The sequence below is a fragment of the Sciurus vulgaris genome (assembly GCF_902686455.1).
Source record: "Sciurus vulgaris genome assembly, chromosome: 11".
Lineage (NCBI taxonomy): Eukaryota > Metazoa > Chordata > Mammalia > Rodentia > Sciuridae > Sciurus > Sciurus vulgaris.
Genome location: NC_136472.1, coordinates 98,303,857 through 98,324,952, shown reverse-complemented (window position 1 = coordinate 98,324,952; position 21,096 = coordinate 98,303,857). Strand labels below are relative to the sequence as shown.

At 36.2% G+C, this 21,096-nt stretch overlaps 1 protein-coding gene across 2 annotated transcripts; it reads right to left on the bottom strand.

Annotated features, from left to right (window-relative positions):
• Positions 1-8,034: 8,034 nt before the first annotated feature.
• On the bottom strand, positions 8,035-20,630 carry BIRC3 (baculoviral IAP repeat containing 3). Of its 2 annotated transcripts, none has more exons than XM_079101962.1 (8): positions 18,181-20,630; positions 17,975-18,074; positions 17,261-17,339; positions 16,456-16,504; positions 14,524-14,766; positions 9,090-9,344; positions 8,817-8,858; positions 8,035-8,701 (listed from the first exon to the last, which is right to left on the bottom strand). In XM_079101962.1, exons 1-8 carry the CDS (start codon positions 19,103-19,105, stop codon positions 8,508-8,510), a joined length of 1,887 nt encoding a protein of 628 aa, XP_078958088.1. In that variant the 5' UTR covers positions 19,106-20,630; the 3' UTR covers positions 8,035-8,507. The 2 variants fall into 2 exon arrangements, with proteins under 2 accessions (XP_078958088.1, XP_078958089.1); XM_079101963.1 differs by having other exon boundaries at positions 9,090-9,341.
• Between the last annotated feature and the right edge of the window lie 466 nt (positions 20,631-21,096).

Genomic DNA, 21,096 nt, shown 5'->3' with positions numbered 1-21,096 from the left:
ACTAAAATTTGGAATGAACAAGGAAATATCACAACAGACACGAGAGAAATACAAAACATAATTAGAAGCTATTTTGAAAATCTATACTCCAACAACACAGAAAATCTCGAAGACATCAACAGGTTTCTAGAGACGTATGAATTACCTAAACTGAACCAGGAGGACGTACACAATTTAAATAGATCAATTTCAAGTAATGAATAGAAGAAGTCATCAAAAGCCTACCAACAAAGAAAAGTCCGGGACCAGATGGGTTCTCAGCCGAGTTCTACAAAACCTCTAAAGAAGAGCACATTCCAATACTCCTTAAAGTATTTCATAACATAGAAGAGGAGGGAACCCTCTCAAACTCATTCTATGAAGCCAATATCACCCTGATACATAAACCAGACAGAGACACATCGAGGAAAGAAAATTTCAAACCAATATCCTTAATGAACATTGACACAAAAATTCTCAACAAAATCTTAGCAAATCACATAAAAAAATATATTAAAAAGCTAGTGTACCACGATCAAGTGAGTTTTATCCCAGGGATGCAAGGTTGGTTCAGCCTTCCGAAATCAATAAACGTAATTCATCATATCAACAGACTTAAAGTCAAGAATCATATGATTATTTAGATAGATGCAGAAAAAGCATTTAATAAAATACAGCATTCCTTCATGCTCAAAACACTAGAAAAAATAGGGATTGTGGGAACATTCCATAACATTATAAAGGCCATCTATGCTAAGCCCATGGCCAATATCATTCTAAATGGTGAAAAACTGAAAGCATTTCCCCTAAAAACTGGAACAAGGCAGGGATGCCCTCTTTCACCACTTCTATTCAACATTGCCTTGAAACTCTAGCCAGAGCAATTAGACAAAAGAAATTAAAGGGATACGAATAGGAAAAGAAGAACTCAAACTATCCCTATTTGCTGATGACATGATTATATATTTAGAGGAACCGGGAAATTCCACCAGAAAACTTTTAGAACTCATAAGTGAATTCAATAAAGTAGCAGGTTACAAGATCAATGCTCATAAATCCAATGCATTTTTATACATAAGTGATGAATCTTCAGAAAGAGAAGTTAGGAAAACTACTCCATTCACAATAGCCTTGAAAAAAATAGAATACTTGGACTCAATCTAACAAAAGTGGTGATAGACCTCTACAATGAGAACTACAGAACACTAAAGAAAGAAATTAAAGAAAACCTTAGAAGATGGAAAGATCTCCCATGTTCTTGGATAGGCAGAATTAATATTGTCAAAATGGCCATAGTACCAAAAGTTGCTATACAGATTCAAAGCAATTACAATTAAAATCCTAATGACATACCTTACAGAAATAGAACAAGCGATCATGAAATTCATCTGGAAGAATAAGAAACCCAGAGTAGCTAAAGCAATCCTTAGCAGGATGAGTGAAGCAGGGGGTATCGCAATACCAGATCTTCAACTGTACTACAAAGCAATAGTAACAAAAATGGCATGGTATTGGTACCAAAATAGACAGGTAGATCAATGGTACAGAATAGAGGACACGGACACAAACCCAAATAAATACAATTTTCTCATACTAGACAAAGGTGCCAAAAATATGCAATGGAGAAAAGATAGCCTCTTCAGCAAATGGTGCTAGGAAAACTGGAAATCCATATGCAGCAGAATGAAGCTAAACCCCTATCTCTCACCCTGCACAAAACTCAATTCAAAATGGATCAAGGACCTTGGAATCAGACCAGAGACTTTACATCTTATAGAAGTAAAAGTAGGTCCAAATCTTCAACATGTCAGCCCGGGATCACACTTCCTTAACAGGACTCCCATAGCACAAGAAATGAAAGCAAGAATCAATAACTGGGATAGATTCAAACTAAAAAGCTTTCTCTCAGCAAAGGAAACTATCAGCAATGCGAAGAGAGAGCCTACAGAGTGGGAGAAAATCTTTGCCATTCATACATCAGAGCACTGACCTCCAGAATATATAAAGAACTCAAAAAACTCTACACCAAGAATACAAATGACCCAATCAACAAATGGGCTAAGGAAATGAACAGACACTTCACAGAAGAAGATCTACAAGCAATCAACAGACATGAAAAAATGTTCAACTTCTCTAGTAATAAGAGAAATGCAAATCAAAACCACCCTAAGATTCCATCTCATCCCAATTAGAATGGTGATTATCAAGAATACAAGCAACAACAGGTGTTGGAGAGGATGTGGGGAAAAAGATACACTTATACATTGCTGGTGGGGTTGCAAATTAGTGTAGCCACTCTGGAGAGCAGTGTGGAGATTCCTTAGAAAACTTGGAATGGACCCACCATTTGACCCAGCTATCCCACTCCTTGGCCTATACCCAAAGGACTTAAAATCAGCATACTACAGAGATACAGCCACATCAATGTTCATAGCTGCTCAATTCACAATAGCCAGATTGTGGAACTAACCTAGATGTCCTTCAATATACCATGGAATATTACTCAGCCATAAAGAATAATAAAATTATGGCATTTGCAGGCAAGTGGATGAAATTGGAGAATATCATGCTAAGTGAGATAAGCCAATCTCAAAAAAACCAAAGGAAGAATGATCTCGCTGATAAGCAGATTATGACATATAATGGGGGGAAAAGAATGGAGGAAGGAAGGGCTGTATAGAGGGAAAAGAGGGGTGGGAGGGATGGGGGGAAGGGAAAAATAACAGAATAAATCAAACAACATTATCCTATGTAAATGTATGATTACACAAATGGTAGGCCTTCACTCCATGTACAAACAGAGAAACAACATGTATCCCATTTGTTTACAATAAAAATAAATTTAAAAAAAGAAAAAAGAATTCAAGGTTTTATTTAGCCTCTTTTTTTCTTTTTTTTTTTAAGTGGTGGGGACTGAACTCAGGACCTTAGACATCCTAAGCATACCCTCTAATGCCGATTTACACCCCCAGTCCCTAAACCTCTCCATACATCCTTATGTCCCTTTCTTTACTCTGAAAAATCCTTATTTTCCCCTCTTTTCCCTGCCTGCCCAAAAGTAATGTATTAAAACACTTTTTTATGATTCATGTCTTTATAAATACAATATGTATATTTATATCTCCATTTTTCTTAAATAAACAGCATACTTTTCTCCACCTTTCTCAAATTCTGGAGACCACTCAATACTAGTACATGTAAATATTTCTAATTTGTGCTTAATACCTCATCGGTAGATGCACCATAATATATCCAACTTAAACAATATATTCAAAAAGCAGTAGAAGGCCTCTTTCTGTCTTGGTCACAGCAGCAGGGAAAGAAGACACGGCCATATCATGCATCTGCCATGGACTGTCCTGTACAACTGCTCCAGTCAGCTAATCAAGAGGAATAAGTAGACGGGCAGCACTAAGCCAAATCAATAATTTGAAGGGTCGCAATTCCTTCCACCTCTATGGGCTGATTCACCACAAGTCTATGAGGGTAGAGTGGTAGCCAATAGCAGAGATGTTGTGGTGATCCTGAAGCAGACATCTACCCAGTAAAAATCAGCTTCCTCCCTCCTGTGGGTTAGAAATAGGTAGGTGCCGCAAGCAATCAAGCACGGGAGCGCTACCAAACCCGTCTACCAAGCACACCTGGGCAGGTAGTCCACCTGTTTTTATACCTAATGCAGAGCTTCCCCTGCCCTGATGGGAGGAGTTGGAGGTACAAACTATATATAGCTAATTTTAAAATTGGGGCAGGCAAAGGGAATGGTTATAGTTAAAATAGCTACAATTGGATCTCATATCCCAATTAAGGCTAAATACTATATTCTGAAAATGGATGACCAAACTCTATTCCTCACAAGTGGACCACCATAAATGAGAATTCACACTGGCTGCCCTCAGTGTCAGGCTCCTGGTTCCCAAGAACAAGTTCTGCCCTAATCTGTGCATAAGAAGGCACCATCCTCACAGCGAGAAGCCCCAGAGGAGGGCATCCACCCCACCAAGGGCTCCGGAGCCCTCCACCTCTCCTTCCCACCAAAAAGCAATCTAAGACTACTTGGGTAGCGTCATAGACTCGGGAGCCAACTTGAAGAAGTTCTCTCTGGTCTGAGACAAAACTAGTACCATAGTATAATCAACTACTTTCCTACTGATGAACATATGGATGGTTTTCTTTCTTGCTCTTACAAATAATGTTGCGATGAATGATCATGGACATGTATCTTATTTTAGGATATATTTCCAGAAGTTGGATTGCTAATTCGAATATCAGTTCATATGTAATTTGTAGTTAAATGCTTATTTGTGGGAATATTGACATTTTGCAATCTGACCAGCATGGGAATGGGAATACATGTTTTCCCCATCACGTCACCAGGGAAGGATGTTGTCAACTTTTGAATTGTTGCCAACTGTTAGATAAGAAATAGTGTTAACTGTAGTTTTAATTTCATTGCTCTATCATGAATGAGATTAAAGCTCGTCCTATGCATCAATTATATAGGTAATGTTTTATTTATTTTATTTGTACCTCAGATTGAACCTGGGGTGCTTAACCACTAAGCCACATCCCCAGCGCCACTGATCTGTATCCCCTTATCCCCAGTCCTTTTCAACTTTTTTTTTTTTTTAATCATGAGAGAGTCTGTAAGCTGCTGAGGCTGATCTCAAACTTGCGATCTCCTGCCTCACCCTCCCAAGTCCCTGGAATTACAGGCATGCGCCACTTTACCCAGCTGTATCTGCCTTTTCTTGTGCTTTTTGTTGAAATGCCATGTTTCATCATTGAGAAAAATGTTCTAAATTCCACTTCTTACACAAATTCTTTTAACTACACTGATCTTTCCCTTCTAAAGATTCCTTTTGATATGTAAAGAAGTATGGAATTTGATTTATGATTCTCTATCAATGAGTAGGACTTAGTAACTTATCAACAGTTGCATTTAAGGAAGATGAAATCCACCCCCGAGCCAAGTGTAGTAGTCCACACCTGTAATCCAGCATCTCTGAAGGTTGAGGCAGAAGCATCACAAGTTCAAGGACCGCCTCAGCAACTTCAAAAGACCCTCAGAAACTTGGGGAGACCCAGTTTCAAAATAAAAAAATAAAAAGGGCCAGGTATGTGGCTCAGTAGAAAGCACCCCTGGGTTCAATTCCCAGTACAGGAAAGAAAAGACCCCCTCACATCTCACCTCCACTCAAGTGGTTCTTCATTCAATCAGTAATTCAACAAGGGACTATTTAGTCAGATTCTGTGCTAAGTAGTAGACATACAGTGGCAAACAAAACACATGGGTCTTGTCCTTATGGAAATTCAGACAATAGAGTGTGACACTAAACAAAAAATGTGTAAATATTGGGATAAGTGTTAGAAAAAAAGAACAGAGTCCATTAGAGACACAACCAAAAGGATATAACATAGTACAGGGGGAAGTCAGAGAAGCCCTCTGAGAAAGTTGCTTCTAGGCTGAGGCTGGAAAATGAGTAGGAATTTGCCAAGGAAAGAGTAAATGAAATGAAGAGTAGTTGTTGGTGCTCAGAAAATGAGATGCCAAAATTAAGGATTCAGAAGCAAAGTTTCCCTCTGACCTATCCCTCCTTCTCCCTTGAAGTGAATCATAGAAACCAAAATTCCTCTTCCCCATGGTAGGTCATGGAGTGGAAGAGATGGTGAAATGAGATTGATATCATTACCCTAGATATTTGTGTGTGACTCTACATCATGTACAACCACAGAAATGAATAGTTGTGCTCCATTCGTGTACAATGACTCGAAATGCATTCTACTGTCATGTATAACTAATTAGAACAAATAAAAAGTTTAAAAAAAGAAACCAGTCCCCTTTCCCCCCAAATCCAGCCATAAAAACTAGAATTACTACTCCAAACTTCCCTTGCCTTTCTGTGTTAAAGATGGCCATAAAGAAATTAAGACCCTCATTCCACAGTGGCCCTGTTCATACCCAGGAGGAAGAAATACTCAACTAAGGGGCTAACAGGAATCTGAACAGATAGGACTTCTTGGGTTTCCCCACTCGGTCTATTTCCATTTGCTCAGACCCTTTTGTCCAATCACACTCCTACATAGCTGTCCCTGCTTCATAGAACCTAAGCATAAAAATTGATTGTTCACCTTGGGTCTTTGGCATCTTCAATCTGAGGGCTTCAGTGTTGTGTAAAATAATGATAAATTTGTCTTGGTTTTCTTATTGACTTATTTATTGTTTTAGGGGATATTGGTAATGACCCTGTTTGATGAGTAGGAAAAGGATGATTCCCTTTTCCACCCCTACACAAAGACCCTGAGGCATAAAGCACTTTGCCATGTTGAAGAAAGGTAATTGGAAGATAGTGAGCAGTGAAGAGAGTGGAGGAAATGAGCTGAAGATTCTGCAGGGCCGTGACAATCTGGTGGGGAGTGGTTTTGTTGTGCAGTTGGGGGAAAAATGCCAATTATTTGTATAGTAATCTCTGGAAATTAGACTTCTCCCAAATCTTGTTGATTAGAGTTATGGGGGTAGGAATGCCAATCCACTGATGCTCTGTTTCAAGAGTATTAATGTTGCCACTGAAATAATGAATTCCTTAAACATCACATTTGTCTGCTTTGCTGCAATTTACTTAGTACACATTTACCCTGTCCACTCCAGTGTGCACAAAACCAAAGAAAGATAGCACCTTCATGGAAAGGAGGTGAAGACGGTTACATTGCTTGCAACCACAAAGAACTTAATAGGCAATTGTATCAAGTAATATAAGGGAGTTAATAAAAAGGATGGATGGAAGCTATCTAATATGTCCTAATTATGAAATTAAACCCATGCCAAGTTCTGAATTATTTTGGATTCACTTGTTATATAGTGTATGTTGTCGTTTAAATAATCAACTCAATTACGGTGACTGAAGACCTGGTTGAGTGGGGAGTGGGGAGTGGAGCTGGAGGCAGTCAAAGGGAATAACACTGAAGTACCCCAAATAGGGCCTGACATATGGTTAGCAAATGGACTTACCATTATTCTCTATAATGATTTTTTTCAGAACAGATTTTTAATTTAACTAATAGAGAATTAACATATTTGAATAAATAACTTGGTTATTTCTGCTATTTATTATAAAAAATGAGAAATGAACAAGCGTTTTACATGGATGTGGCAAAGCAGGTTCAAATATTAACTGTAGTGTGCTAAATAAGAACCATACAAAAATTGAGGTTACAAAAAAGGTCTACTGTCTAAATATTTATCCTATAGCTAAATAATAACTCATCCAAGCAATATTACAATTAATGCAGTCAAGTACTCCAGGATGTCACTGGTTAAATTGCAGCTAGACAGCTGAGTCTTTTAGCAGAGGTAAATTAGTTTCATCCCAAGGAAATGGTCACCCAGCATCAGAATGAAAAGATGGATTCTTCCCTCCTTCTCCTTGGGTAGTTCCCAATCTTTCTAGCAGATCTCTAGAACTGGCCTAAATGACCAGCCTTTGTCTGGCTGTCCCAGAATATTCCCTATTACAATTTTATTTCTGGCTTTAAAGCCTTATTACCCCTATACGAAACAAAGGATAGAGAATTATGAGTTGAACATGTTAAGTACTGAAAAAAGTAAGGTGGAGAAGGAAATTCTGCTGCACTGACAATACAGAACAGGTTTACTGACAGGAACAAGCTGTTGGTCCCAAGAGTTACTAATCAGTCAACTTTCTAAGTCCCAGAATTAGTGCCTGAGTGGTGTGAATAAAAATATAGGCTTCCCCCAGTGGGTAGGACTGGCACTCATGACTTAAGTTAATCAATAAACAAGTGAATAAACAAACCCACTGAGGGGACACTTTGATTTTTGCCTGAAGCATCCCATAAAATCCTACAAGAAAAAAAAAAAAAAAAAGAGTCAGGTGTGGTTGACCCCTGTGCTCTAAAGTATAAGAGAAGACTTGTCTTACCAGAAGGGATCGAGATTTTAGTCCAACATTCAAGAGGTCTTAAGAAGGTACACAGAAAGTGTCTGGGAGTGACTGATCTAGCCAATATAATAGAAATTAAAGATACCAAGAACAAGAGTAATTTTCATTGCTTTATTAAATTGTTCCTCACATTTTTTTTCAAAAATGCTGTGTCCCTAAAATGTCATTTGACCAATATTAAGACCTTCTTGTGTATAAACACTGATCAAAAAAGACAAAGAGTCCATGTCCCTGGTTCTTAATACAACTTCAAGATGTTAAAAATCCTGGAAGTTAAACTCAAATATCTTAAATCATGCTTCATTTATAACTTCAATAATGCTGAAACTTTTAATATTATGTTTGTAGTGCTATTCCTACTTTTTTGTTCCCATGAACAAAAGTCATCATTCTCTTGGTTTTGTTTGTGTACTTTAAGTATATATTTACATAAATATATTTACAAAAGACAAAATTTTCCAAGTTGCAAATAAATAAGTAAACTTAAGGAAACCAAATGAGTATGAAAGTTAAAATCATAATACACTTCATTCATTAATTCTAGAGTTTAGACAAAGTTTTGGACCTTCCTCATGAAAGAAATGTACGAACTGTACCCTTGATGGTACCCCTACAAATCGGACATTTTCTTAGAGAAGGGGCACAATCTTTGCATACCACTAGGTGACCACAAGGAATGAACACTATGGACACTTCTTTGTCCATACACACTTTACATGTTCTTTCTTCTTGTAGTCTCCGCAATTGTTCTTCCATTGGCAGATCTGAGAAGAGAGAAAAAAAATTTTAACAAAAGACAATTTGCTTTTCCCCCTTTGAAAAAAAACCAAGAAAATAAAAACAATGCTTTCTAGTGGCTTAAAGTGTTAATACTATTACCTGAAGTATCTTCTGTGCGAATACACTTTATATCCTGTTGCACTAAAGGGAAAAAAAAAAAAGAAAAAGCATTATTAGGACAAATAAGAATGTACTTTTCAAACTAGTAATTTGACTTTGGCCAAACACTCATAATATCAAGGCAACACAAGTCTTTGATCTTTTTGTGCAGTTAATAAACTAGATTGAGTTCTCTTCAATAATCACTAGTTGTTTATGAATATATTTTGAACTGACCCAGGAAGTTCCCAAAAATAATTTTCTTGCACTTACCAAATAAATGCTTGTATAACACAGGGTCAGTTTCTTGTAGAGAGTTTTTGAATACAGTGGCTGCAGTATTTCCTTTTACTAAAATGGTATCAATCAGTTCTCTTGCTTGTAAAGAAGTCTGTGTTTTCTGCTTAATAACATCATGCTCTTGTTCATTAATCACTCCAGCAATTAGTAGACTATCCAGGATTGGAATTACACAAATCAAATGTTGGAAAAGTGCCATTCTATTCTTCTGGATTAATAATAGATCTTCTTTATAAAAAAGAAAACAAACATGAACATGTTCAAACTCTGCTCACAAACTTTCTTCCACACTTACATATACAAGTGAATGAAAACTATCTTCAATTCACCATCAGTAAGGCTCTGATATTGATTGCTAGGGTTGGGGTGCCTGATCCTTGTGCCTGATGATAATGCCGATTATGAGGAATGACACTTACTGAGCATCACATTAGGTGCGCCACATGTTAACTCATTTCATCTTCATAATAGCCTGTGGAAAGCAGTGACTTGAATCATGGTCTGACTCTCTAGTGACTGTGTTGCACTGGGAACTGTCTGTGCATTAGTGCAGGTCAAGATGGCCCAGTTGCTGCAGTAATGCCAGACCAAGGAAACTCTATGCAAAGGACCAGAGTTATCAGCTGAGGCCTTGAGTCCAGACACCAACTTCCAGGAATAGAGAATTCTGAGCAAAACAAGATGACCCTACTGTCTTGCCAGTTTTGCATCCATCAGATTGCCTGCTTTGCAAAAACATTCCCACAAATAACTTTTTGATGAAACCTATTTAATAAATGTGCTGAGCTAGCTCTGGGTCAGTCAAATTCCATCAGAGTTTGGCTGCCCACCTGGCCCTGCCTTGTTCTGTCCATGTGTGTCTATTTGTCTTTTCTTCATCCCCCATTGCCTCTTGTCCAGTAGCTCCTTAATTAACAGTTGAAAGCAGAGATGAGAGGGCCGCAGCAATAGCCATTTGAAGTAGGTACTAATTCCTTCATTTAATGGATGAGAAAACAGAGCCCACAATGAGGCAAATAAGTTGGCAAAGGACACATAACTAGCAAAGTCAAGCAGAAACAGGGTGGGATCATGACCTGTGCTTTGTCATTCTGTGATAATGCTAAGCTATTAACTCAAAATTTAGAAACTAATAAAATTAAAATTTTAATTCAATTTAGTCAAATTGAAGAAAGGTAAAATCAAAAGAATTAAAGCAATTTAAAAATTTTTTTCATTCTTTCATAAAATTTAAATTTCCATATTTAAGTTGATATTTTAAGTATTTTCTCAAATCAGACATATCACCACTCCCTAAATATTGTATAGTGAGGGAAAGTCACTAACAACATTTTGAAGAGTAAATCCTGTTTGTCAATGATGACCTTCTATTGATCTTATACAATCATCATATTCTCCTTCAAGATCTAGATTTGAATCTATTGGTAAAAAATTATGTAGATTGAAACTGCAATTTGCTGGGTGCAGTGGGGTACACCTGTAATCCCAGCTACTCAGGAGGCTGAGGCAGGAGAATCAAAAGTTTGAGATCAGCCTAGGCAACTACTTGGTAACACTGTCTCAAAATAAGAAAAATAAAAAGGGCTGGGGAGGTAGCTCAGTGGTAGGGCACCCCTGGATCAATCCCTAGTACTGAAAGAAAACAAAAACAAACAAAACCAAAAACTGTGATTGTACTATCTCTTTGGACTAAGACTCTAAACTTATTCATTATCATACAGCTTACCATGATCCATAAAGCTATTTCTTTTTCAAATTTATTTTGTATTTTCTACTATAAATCTATTTCTATAAAATAACTAATGGCATGAAAATGAACAGACACTTCACAGAAGAAGATCTACAAGCAATCAACAAACATATGGAAAAATGTTCAACATCTCTAGTAATAAGAGAAATGCAAATCAAAACCACCCTAAGATTCCATCTCACCCCAATTAGAATGGCGATTATCAAGAATACAAGCAACAACAGGTGTTGGCGAGGATGTGGGGAGAAAGGTACACTCATACATTGCTGGTGGGGCTGCAAATTAGTGCAGCCACTCTGGAGAGCAGTGTGGAGATTCCTTAGAAAACTTGGAATGGACCCACCATTTGACCCAGCTATCCCAACTCCTTGGCCTATACCCAAAGGACTTAAAATCAGCATACTACAGAGATACAGCCACATCAATGTTCATAGCTGCTCAATTCACAATAGCCAGACTGTGGAACCAACCTAGATGTCCTTCAGTTGATGAATGGATAAAGAAACTGTGGTATATATATACAATGGAATATTACTCAGCCATAAAGAATGATAAAATTATGACATTTGCAGGTAAATGGAAGAAATTGGAGAATATCATGCTAAGTGAGATAAGCCAATCTCAAAAAGCCAAAGGACAAATGATATCGCTAATAAGTGGATGATGACACATAATGGGGGGAGGGAAGGGTTAGTGTTAGGGTTAGAGTTAGGGTTAGGGAGGGGGGCAAGAATGGAGGAAGGAAGGACTGTATAGAGGGAAAAGAGGGGTGGGAGGGGTGGGGGGAAGGGAAAAAATAACAGAATGAATCAAACAACATTACTCTATGTAAATTTATGATTACACAAATGGTATGCCTCTATGCCATGTACAAACAGAGAAACAATATGCATCCCATTTGTTTACGATAAAAAAAAAATTACTAATGGCAAAAGTTGGGCTGTCTGAAGAATGATTATTTTAGGAGAGATGATTGTGAGGTTTAACACAATAGTAACAGTAATAGGACAACAGGACTTTGTCCTATTAGTATAGGACACATAAATACAACTATTTCAAAAAGAATGAAAAATGGTGTTTAGTAAAAAAGTCAAGGTTGGAGATATACATTTTGAATATAACCAAAGTTTTTTTGTTTTGTTTTGTTTTGTTTTGTTTTTGCGGTGCTGGGGATCAAACCCAGGGCCCTGTGCTTGTAAGACAAACACTTTACCAACTGAGCTATCTCCCCAGCCCCATAACTGAAGCTTTGAGAATAAATGAGAAAAGGACCAGAACCTAGACTAGTGCCTGACACAAAGGCACTCTATACATAACAGTTGAAGAAATTTAAAAAATAACCTCTGTAATTTAAAGAGTAGGAATCAAAAAAAGTAATAGAGATGTGGAAGATTCAGAATAATATACTCTGTTATCTACATTAGACAAGTAGTAATATATTAGAAAATAAAAACAATTTATTCTTGGTGTTGAAATACATTATCTCTTCAAACTAACATTTAATTTTCTAAAAGCATTTTGCTTAGCCTTATAAACTCTCTGAACTACATTTTTTTTTCTTTCTTGGTGCTAATAATTGAACCCATGACCTGTGCATTCTAGGCAAGCATTCTACCACTGAGCTATACCCCCCAGCCTCTTTGAAATTCCTAAGATTTCTAAAATTCTATAGCTAGTATTTGGGGGAAAGTCTTATTTCAAAGTCATAGACTGTATTATGACTTGAATATACCTTTGAAACAAGTAAGGACTTGAATATACCTTTGAAGCGTATTATTATTTATTCTGAGAAAAAAATACCCTAAATTTCCTCTTTATTTATATACCTCTCAAGAAACTAATCACCACTATTCTTGGGATACTATAATGTAATCAATAACCTAAATACAAGTATTTTCATTCACTCATTCAAAAATTGTTTTCTTGAGCACAGGCTATGTGCAGACAGCATGCTAAGTAGTAGAGATAGAAGGGTGACACTAAGAGGTCTTTTTGATAATGTAAACTGAGGTACATGATCAATCTGGAGTTATCTCTGGGGACTGTTAATTTTCTTTGGAAAAAATATAAACATTTTATGGGTGGATGGTTTTAGACTCCCTTGGGTCTCTCAACAAATGTAAAGATGAGTGTTGCCTTCCTTGGGCAATAGTTGAGTGATGACCAGTGACTGAGACTCAGCTGACTACTGGACATGATGGTGCATGCCTGAAATCCCAGTGACTTGGGAGGCTGAGACAGGGGGATCACAAGTTTGAGGTCAGCCTCAGCAACTTGGCAAAGGCCTTACACAACTTAGCAAGACCTGTCTCAAAAAAAAAAAAAAAAAAAAAAGCAATGGGGATGTAACTCAGTGGCAAAGCCCCCATGGGTTCAATCCCCAGTATCCAAAAAAAAAAGACTGAGATGACTACAGAAAGAACACACTTGCCTAATCTCCACTTCACAGTGAAAAGTGAAGAACTTGACTAGGCAGGGCAAAGAACTTAGATTGTGTTCCCACTGTACTGGTGGTGTGTGTGTAGGACTAAGTGAGTCGAACCTTGGTAAATGAGTGTTGCTGTATTACTTTGTTCAGATACATTTGTCTGGACTGGGCAGAAGACAAATTCATCTCCATGGGTGGGAAAAGTTTATCCTGAATGGCGTGGACACTCTATCAATCATCCTGGGAAGAAATAGATCCCAAATAGCCTTGGACAAAGATAAGGGAAAGCTTTTTGCTCTGAGTTATGAATATTTGGAGGCCTGATCTTTAATAAAGGAAACCATGTTTGTGACTCTCCTACTTGTTTGTATTAACTGGCTAGTGCTACACAGAGATGGATCAAAAGCTAGGCAGAGAGATTTATGAGAATGAACGAGAGGTCTCATCTACTTCTGGATTGTCATCTGAAATATAATTTCCTTCTCTTGTTCCTAAATCTCTAGTAAGAGATTGCTAAGAGTGATAGTCTATCTTCAGCTGTGTTGGACAGACTTAGGGTCTGATCCAAGCTTGGGAAAGAGTGGCATGGGAGAGATCAGCATTTCTCTTTGTCTATGTCAGAATGATAATAGCAATCGCAACCAGATGGAGTGTGTCCCCCAGAGGAAGTTTTTGTGCAGAGCAATAGAGAACAGAGTAGCTAATAGGCTAACACAGGAGGACATTGTAGCTTGCCTGAATGAATGTAAGACAGTACTTTAGGACTTGCCTAAATAACAGTCACTGGAAGGGAACTCAGTTCTTGTACAGGCATGTAGAATACTTAATCACAATTTGTGCATTCATTTTTAGTCACAGGGTGAGACATACTGTTATGCTAATATTAAAATTAATAATTGCCCCTGATCCCACAGTAAAGGGGAGTGAGCAACTATCCAGTGATCAAAAATGTGCCATGAATAATTGTATTCAAAGTTAACCATCCAGAGTAAAATTTGAATTAAGGGAAAGAAGGAAAAAAATATTTTCTCTTGACATACACATTTTCAAGTTAAGCAGCAATTTCAATATATCTTAGTGTGAAGAAATTTTTCAGAATTTGAATTCAGAATACTAAATATAAGAAAAATTTGACTGGATTGACTGATCAATTAGTATATTTTCAGTAAGATACATAGAATGATATCGCATCCTTATAGAGAGAGAGAGTACACTAATAAAATACATACCTGATTCTTTTCCCTCAGTTGCTCTTTCTTTCGCCTCTTCCCTTATTTCGTCTTCTGCATTAAGCAAATCTAACACGAGATCACTGACGGTTCTGTAATTCTCTCCAGTGGTTAGGATTTTACTCTGAACTGTCTGTTTTATCAGACTTCTACTAAAGCCTATTTCCAAAGCAGCTTTAACCACAGGTGTATTCATCATGACAGCATCTTCTGAATGGTTTTCTCCAGGTCCAAAATGAACAACTACATGGAACAAAAGATTTGACTCACATTGGGATAGTCTGTATGCTTTTAAATTGAAAGTTATTAAAATATCACAAACACTAAACCCAGAAAATGTATATGCATTTTATATAAACTTTGTTAAATTTAAAATGATAAATATGTTCAGTTACCAAAATAAGAATACAGAAGATTGTATTTAGATACAAAATATATGCTATCTGTCATGCTAAATATGTATATGAAAGCAGAAGAAAGAAAAAGAACGTCAGAGATCGCTCCCCACCAGAATGGAAAGTTCTTTTTCCCTATGTTGGATAAACAAATGAGCTTTCTAAATTAAATACATATTTTTGAAAGGGGCCTTTGTTGTCACTCGCCTCTATTACTGCAATGGCTTCCTACAATATTGCTCCCTTCCTGTTCATTCTCGATGCCGCAACCAGCGATTTTTTAAAAAAGCAAATCTGATTGTGTTATACTCCTTAAATTCCATCAACAATTCCATTGCACTCAGGATAAAATACAAAATTTAATTTTAGCTTATAAGTGCACATACAATTGGGACCCTGTTTGCCTCTTCAGCTTCATCCCTTGCCACTTATTTGTATTCTGCTCTCTAGGACAGAAGTTACAAACTGATAGCACTTGGGTCAAATTCTGTCTACAGTACTGACCCCTCTTATAGCCAGCCTGCTTCATGCATTCATCTGTTTGCAACTTCTACTTCTAGTCATACAGAATTTTGTTCAGTTCTTCAAATGTGCCTGTTCTATTTCACAAAGGCCTTTCATATGCTGTTCCTTATGTCTAGAATGGCCTTTTCTTCCCTTTGTTGCTTGGTTGACTCCTCTTCCCTTGGGTTCTCTGCCAAGACTCAGAAAGCCTTTTCTGATCCTCTAAGTCTGAGTTAGTTCTCTCAGGCACTCTCACATCACACTTTCCTTTCTCCACCAAATCTTCTCCTTCTATCTGTGTGTTGTTTATATCCCGAAGATCATTATCATGAGAGCAGGAGTCATGCTTATCCTGTTTCCTATTCTTCCCTAAGAACAGTAAATACAAATATATTTATTTAAATAGTTCTATTTAATGCTAGAAAATAGAATAGAAGCAATTGTTCAAACATTTGCTTTATCCCCTTTTAGGTTTAAGGTAGAAATTAAGGCAAGTCACTTAATTTCTCTGAGCTTTGGGGTCTTTATTAAAGGATGGGGATAATATTTTCTATACTCCTTCATTTCACAGAAAGCATATGTAAGCAGTCTAATGTCATAGTACATCTCTTCCCACACCAGTACAAGAACAAGGGTTAGACTAGATGTAGGTATTTTGTTAAAATTAGATGCCTAGAGCTGTGGGTATTGCTCAGTGGAAGAACACAAGCTTAGCATCCTCAAAGATCTGGATTGAATCCACAGCTCCATCAAAACAAAACAAATCCACTAACTACTGATACTCAAATTCCACCCTTAATACTCTGATTCGATTTTAATAGGTCTGAAGGATAAACTAGAAATCTGCATTATTTTTTAAAGTTCTCCAGGCTACTCCAATATGCACTGAAGTTTGAGAAATATCAACATGGTGTATTTGAAAACGCATCATAAAATGATAAATCAATATAAATGTATATTACTACTATCACCTTCAATTTAATAATGCTAAATGCTTCTATCTCAATGAAGCAATTATTATTTTTATACATACTTGGTGTCTCTGCATTTTCATCTTCTGGAGTGTCTGAGGTGGATAACAGCTACAGAAAAAAATGTATATCAGTTAAATATAAACTTCATCCTGCCCATCACAATAAAAATGAGCCAATGGACCTACTTTATTAAATTTATTGCAAACTGACTTGCCTACTGACAAAATGATTTTTTTAATCAAAACAAGTATTTCATTTACATCCACCAGCTATTCCCTTGGCCATAAACCAACAGTGTTTCTCTGTATGTGTTTGTACTAACAAAATATATCTTCCTGAAGGCAGGAAAAGGGCTGCAGCTCATCAGTGATCTATGAGATAACAGATCTTATGCTCCCAGGTCATCTTTTGGGATAGAATAAATCAGTTCCATTGACCATAGTTAGACAGTTTTTGACCCCCAAACTATTACATAAGTTGTCATTTGTCCTCCCAGAAAGATTAGAAAGAGCAATAACATTCTTTCTCAAATCTTTTTAAGAAAAAAACTATATAGCAAGCCTATTAAATGCTACTACCCCAGCCAGTTTTCTCCCTCAAATAGTTTAATTTATTACAACTTGATTGGAGAAATGCTGAAAGACGAAGATAACAAATGTTATTTTTCAGGAGTTAATGAATTACAAATCTATTTTTCTCCAAAGAATAGTACTTTCTAGGATCATATCAAGTTTTACAAAAACGGAAAATATGTTTTAAAAACAACTTTTATCTTTTGACTAAAATACCACTCTATAATTATAGAAAAAATTTATCTGTTGGTAACCAACCAGTGGTTTAAAAGGAAAAAATAAACTTCCCTACCTGTTCAAGCAGATGAGGATAACTGGCTTGAACTCGACTGACGAATTCTTGTCCCTTAATTCTTATCAAGTACTCACACCTCAAATATAAACAGAGTTTGAAAGGTAATTTTATAAACGTGAAATGCAAATTTAATAACAAATTTATCATCCCTATGTGTTTATTCTATTTAAAAGCTGTTTAAGTGTCCCAAATTCAGAATCATTTTAGATCACTGATTATAAACTTAGAAGAAAAAATAAATCTTAGTCCTTTGAAAACTAAGTCTTTTATATTTATTTGTCTTGAAAAAAAATTTGGTAAAACTATAAAAATTATAATAAATAGAATAAATATACCTATAAATATTCTATAATATGATCCATATTTTTTGCATGTGAATCTTTAAATTTATTTATTAACATACAGTCTAAATAATTAACACAAATTTGATTTACTCCTAGTACATTTTCATATGATCTAAATGATTTATAATTTTTTGTGGTGCTGGAATGTATACATTTTTTAATAAAAAAATCTCAAGTCTATGTCTTTTTTGTCTTAAAACCAACAAAATATTTAAAGTAATTATTTTTCTAAATAACCCATTCTAAACTTATTCATAAATGTATTTTTGGAACAAAGAATAATGTTACAGCTGATTGTAGGGTAAACTCCTTGAACCCACTTCATGATTATCACAAGCATTTGCAAAGAGAATTTCAAAACAATTACCTTGGAAACCACTTAGCATGTTCCACCCATGGATCATCTCCCAACTCCCAACACCTCAGTCCACCATCACAGCAAAAGCATTTGACATCATCACTGTGACCTAAAATTATTTTAGACCAAAACTTATGAATACATATAATTTGCCCACTAAAATGTATAAAATAAAACATGCTGAATTTTTTAAATTATCAGATTAAGTTCCTTACCCACATAATAAAAACCCGCACTTGCAAGTTGCTCAGGATGAACCAGAACACTGGAAGGCCAGTTAAAGAACGTCTTAAAGCGGGCTGCATGTGTCTGCATGCTCAGATTAGAAACAGTATATCTTGAAGTGTCTTGAAACTGATTTTCCACGAATGGGCAGTTGGGAAAATGTCTCAGGTGTTCTGACATAGCATCATCCTTTGGTTCCCAATTGCTCAATTTTCCACCACAGGCAAAGCAAGCCACTCTATCTCCAGGTCCTATGTAGTAAAAGCCTGCTTTGGCTAGATCTGTTGGTGACAGAAAGGTCAATGGCCACGTTTGATAAGTGAGTAATCTGGCCTTTTCGGTATTCATTGCACAATGGTAGGGATTCATCCTCAAGGCAGAAAAATCTTGATTTGCTCTGGAGTTGACAGGATTTGATGGAAAACTTGAATAAGAGCCACTGAAATATCCACTGTTTTCCAGACTTGGAAGTAATGAATGTGTGGAATTTGTTAGTGAAGAAGAAAAAGGCGGCGAAAGAGAAGGCTGAGAAGTAGCTTTCGAATTGTTAACTGAATTTAGGTTCTGAACAAAACTGCAGCTAGGATACAACTTTTTATGCTTTTCAATAGGATTGTCTCCTTGTTTCCAGTTATCCAGCATCAGGCCACAACAGAAGCATTTGACTTTGTCTTTCACACCAGTGTAATAGAAACCAGCACGAGCAAGACTCCTTTCTGAGACAGGAACCCCTTCTGGGAAAGTCGAATATGTGGACATTCGGTACAGTTCACATGAAAAGTCATACTTCAATTCAAATGTGTTGGCATTCTTCATCAAATTTGATAAGAAGATGCTATTTTCTACTATGTTCATAATGGAATGAATGAGGAAGAAAAGGGACCAGTCTTCCTCTGGGGAGGTAGTTTTGTGCATGGTTTTTTTATTTTATCAGTTTTCCTTCTAGGTGGAACATCTAAAATGAGAACTTTCTCACTCTTTCCTCTCTGTGTTTAGGGTTTCAGCATGGAGAGAGTCTAAATCCTACACTGATACATGTTAAGGGACAGTTACAACTGCATATTTGTATAATATTTATACATACAATGTAAATATGATGTTACATAGTAACCTGTGATGAAAATTAAAACCCTTCCTAGAGGCATAAAGTGTTTTAGGTTACCAGGAGGCATCTCCACAACTAGGTTAGCATCTGCAGACCTCCAGGGTGCAGCAGTGGCCTTCACCAACCTGCAGAGGTGTCTGTCTCACAATGCTAGCTTTTCATGGTGGAAAGCTATGCTCCATAAGCATCATACAAAAAAATAGTCAAAGTATGTTTATTTTTTTGTGTGTGTTTTTTTGGAAATTATAAAATTTGGTAGCCAAAAAAAAAAAAAAAAAAAAAAAAAAGCATATATCTATCTCATATCTCATAGGAAGAAAAGACTACATTACCATAGGTCACTGATTTAATTAAAGACACTCAATTTGATGTCTGTTATCAAGAGGTAATTTAAAATCAATGGCATATTTTAGTTAACAACACTTTTATTTCTTAGAGATACATAATAATATGTCTCATAAGTGATGGCATCTTAGATTCAGTGAAATATGGTTTATCCCAAATCTTTCTCAAATTAAGTAATTCTTTCTTCTATGATCATTTTAATAAGGAGAACAAAACAATCTCTAAAGTTTCCCTCTAAAGATTAAGTAATAACAGAATTGGCTGCCATTAAAACCTGGTTTCAATATTTATTACATAATAATGTGAAATCTTAAAAAATTAAACATTCTATCTAAACAAATCATCAGAGACTAATGTATCTGCTCATTCGGTCTTTTGGACTCAGTTTCATGCCACTGAGGCAACTCAATGTTACCATTCCTTTGTTCTAATGATGTAATTGGCCAGAACCAGGAAGTGCCCTTGGTAATTATGATAGATAGAAGGCGCTGAACTTGAAGACTGCCACAAACCACCAATAATGATATTGAATTTCATTATTATATTCAGGGTACATCAAATTTTCTCTGGTAGTGGATTTAATTTTTAAAATAATCAAAAGTTACAAAATGCCAAGTCTACATGCTAAGATGAATCATCAAATTGTATAAATTTGGTTTGGGTCAGAAATTATTTCACAGTGTACCTTGAACCAGAATTTATCATGACAAAAAATAAAATAAAAATTATCATGTGAACCACAGAAACCTCAAAATTTAGAATTTCTCAATTATGACTTATAAGTTATTAATAAGTAGGTTCTGTGTCAATAATACTAGCAATGACTAATATATCACTGTGTGGGGTTTTTGTTGTGGTTGTTGTTTGTTTGTTTGTTTGTTTGTTTGTTTTACCAGTGGTTGGCAAGCATGGTTTCCTTGAGCCCACAGATGTTGGGGTTTTCTAGTGCAGAGTTCAATGCTCGTTTTTATACTTGGTTTACACGCAGCAGAAGATCAAAATTGTTACACATTGCTATAAAAAAGTTATCTTTATATAAATTTCCCTTCTGAAAAAAATATGTAACCATTCAGCCATCATTCTCTTTTTTTTTTTTTTTTTTTTTTTTGCGTTACTGGGGATTGAACTCAGGGCCTTGTGCTTAGCAAGGCAAGCACTCTACCAGCTGAGCTATCTCCCCAGCCCTAGCCATCATTCTTATTCTCATCATTCTCAGAGATAACAGCCTATTTGAAAAAACTAAAATTTAGACTTTTAAAATATCAGTGGCCTTCTACATGATAATTTCTTCACCAATCATCATGTTTATCTTCCCTACTTCCTCTAAATTTGTTGTACTTATTAAAATGTTTTGTTCTTGACATTCTTTGTCATTGTCTTTTATTGTGTCAAACATTTCATTTGCATATTTCTCTATTCTTGCAATCAGCTCTTGGTTCAGGTAACTGTCACTCAT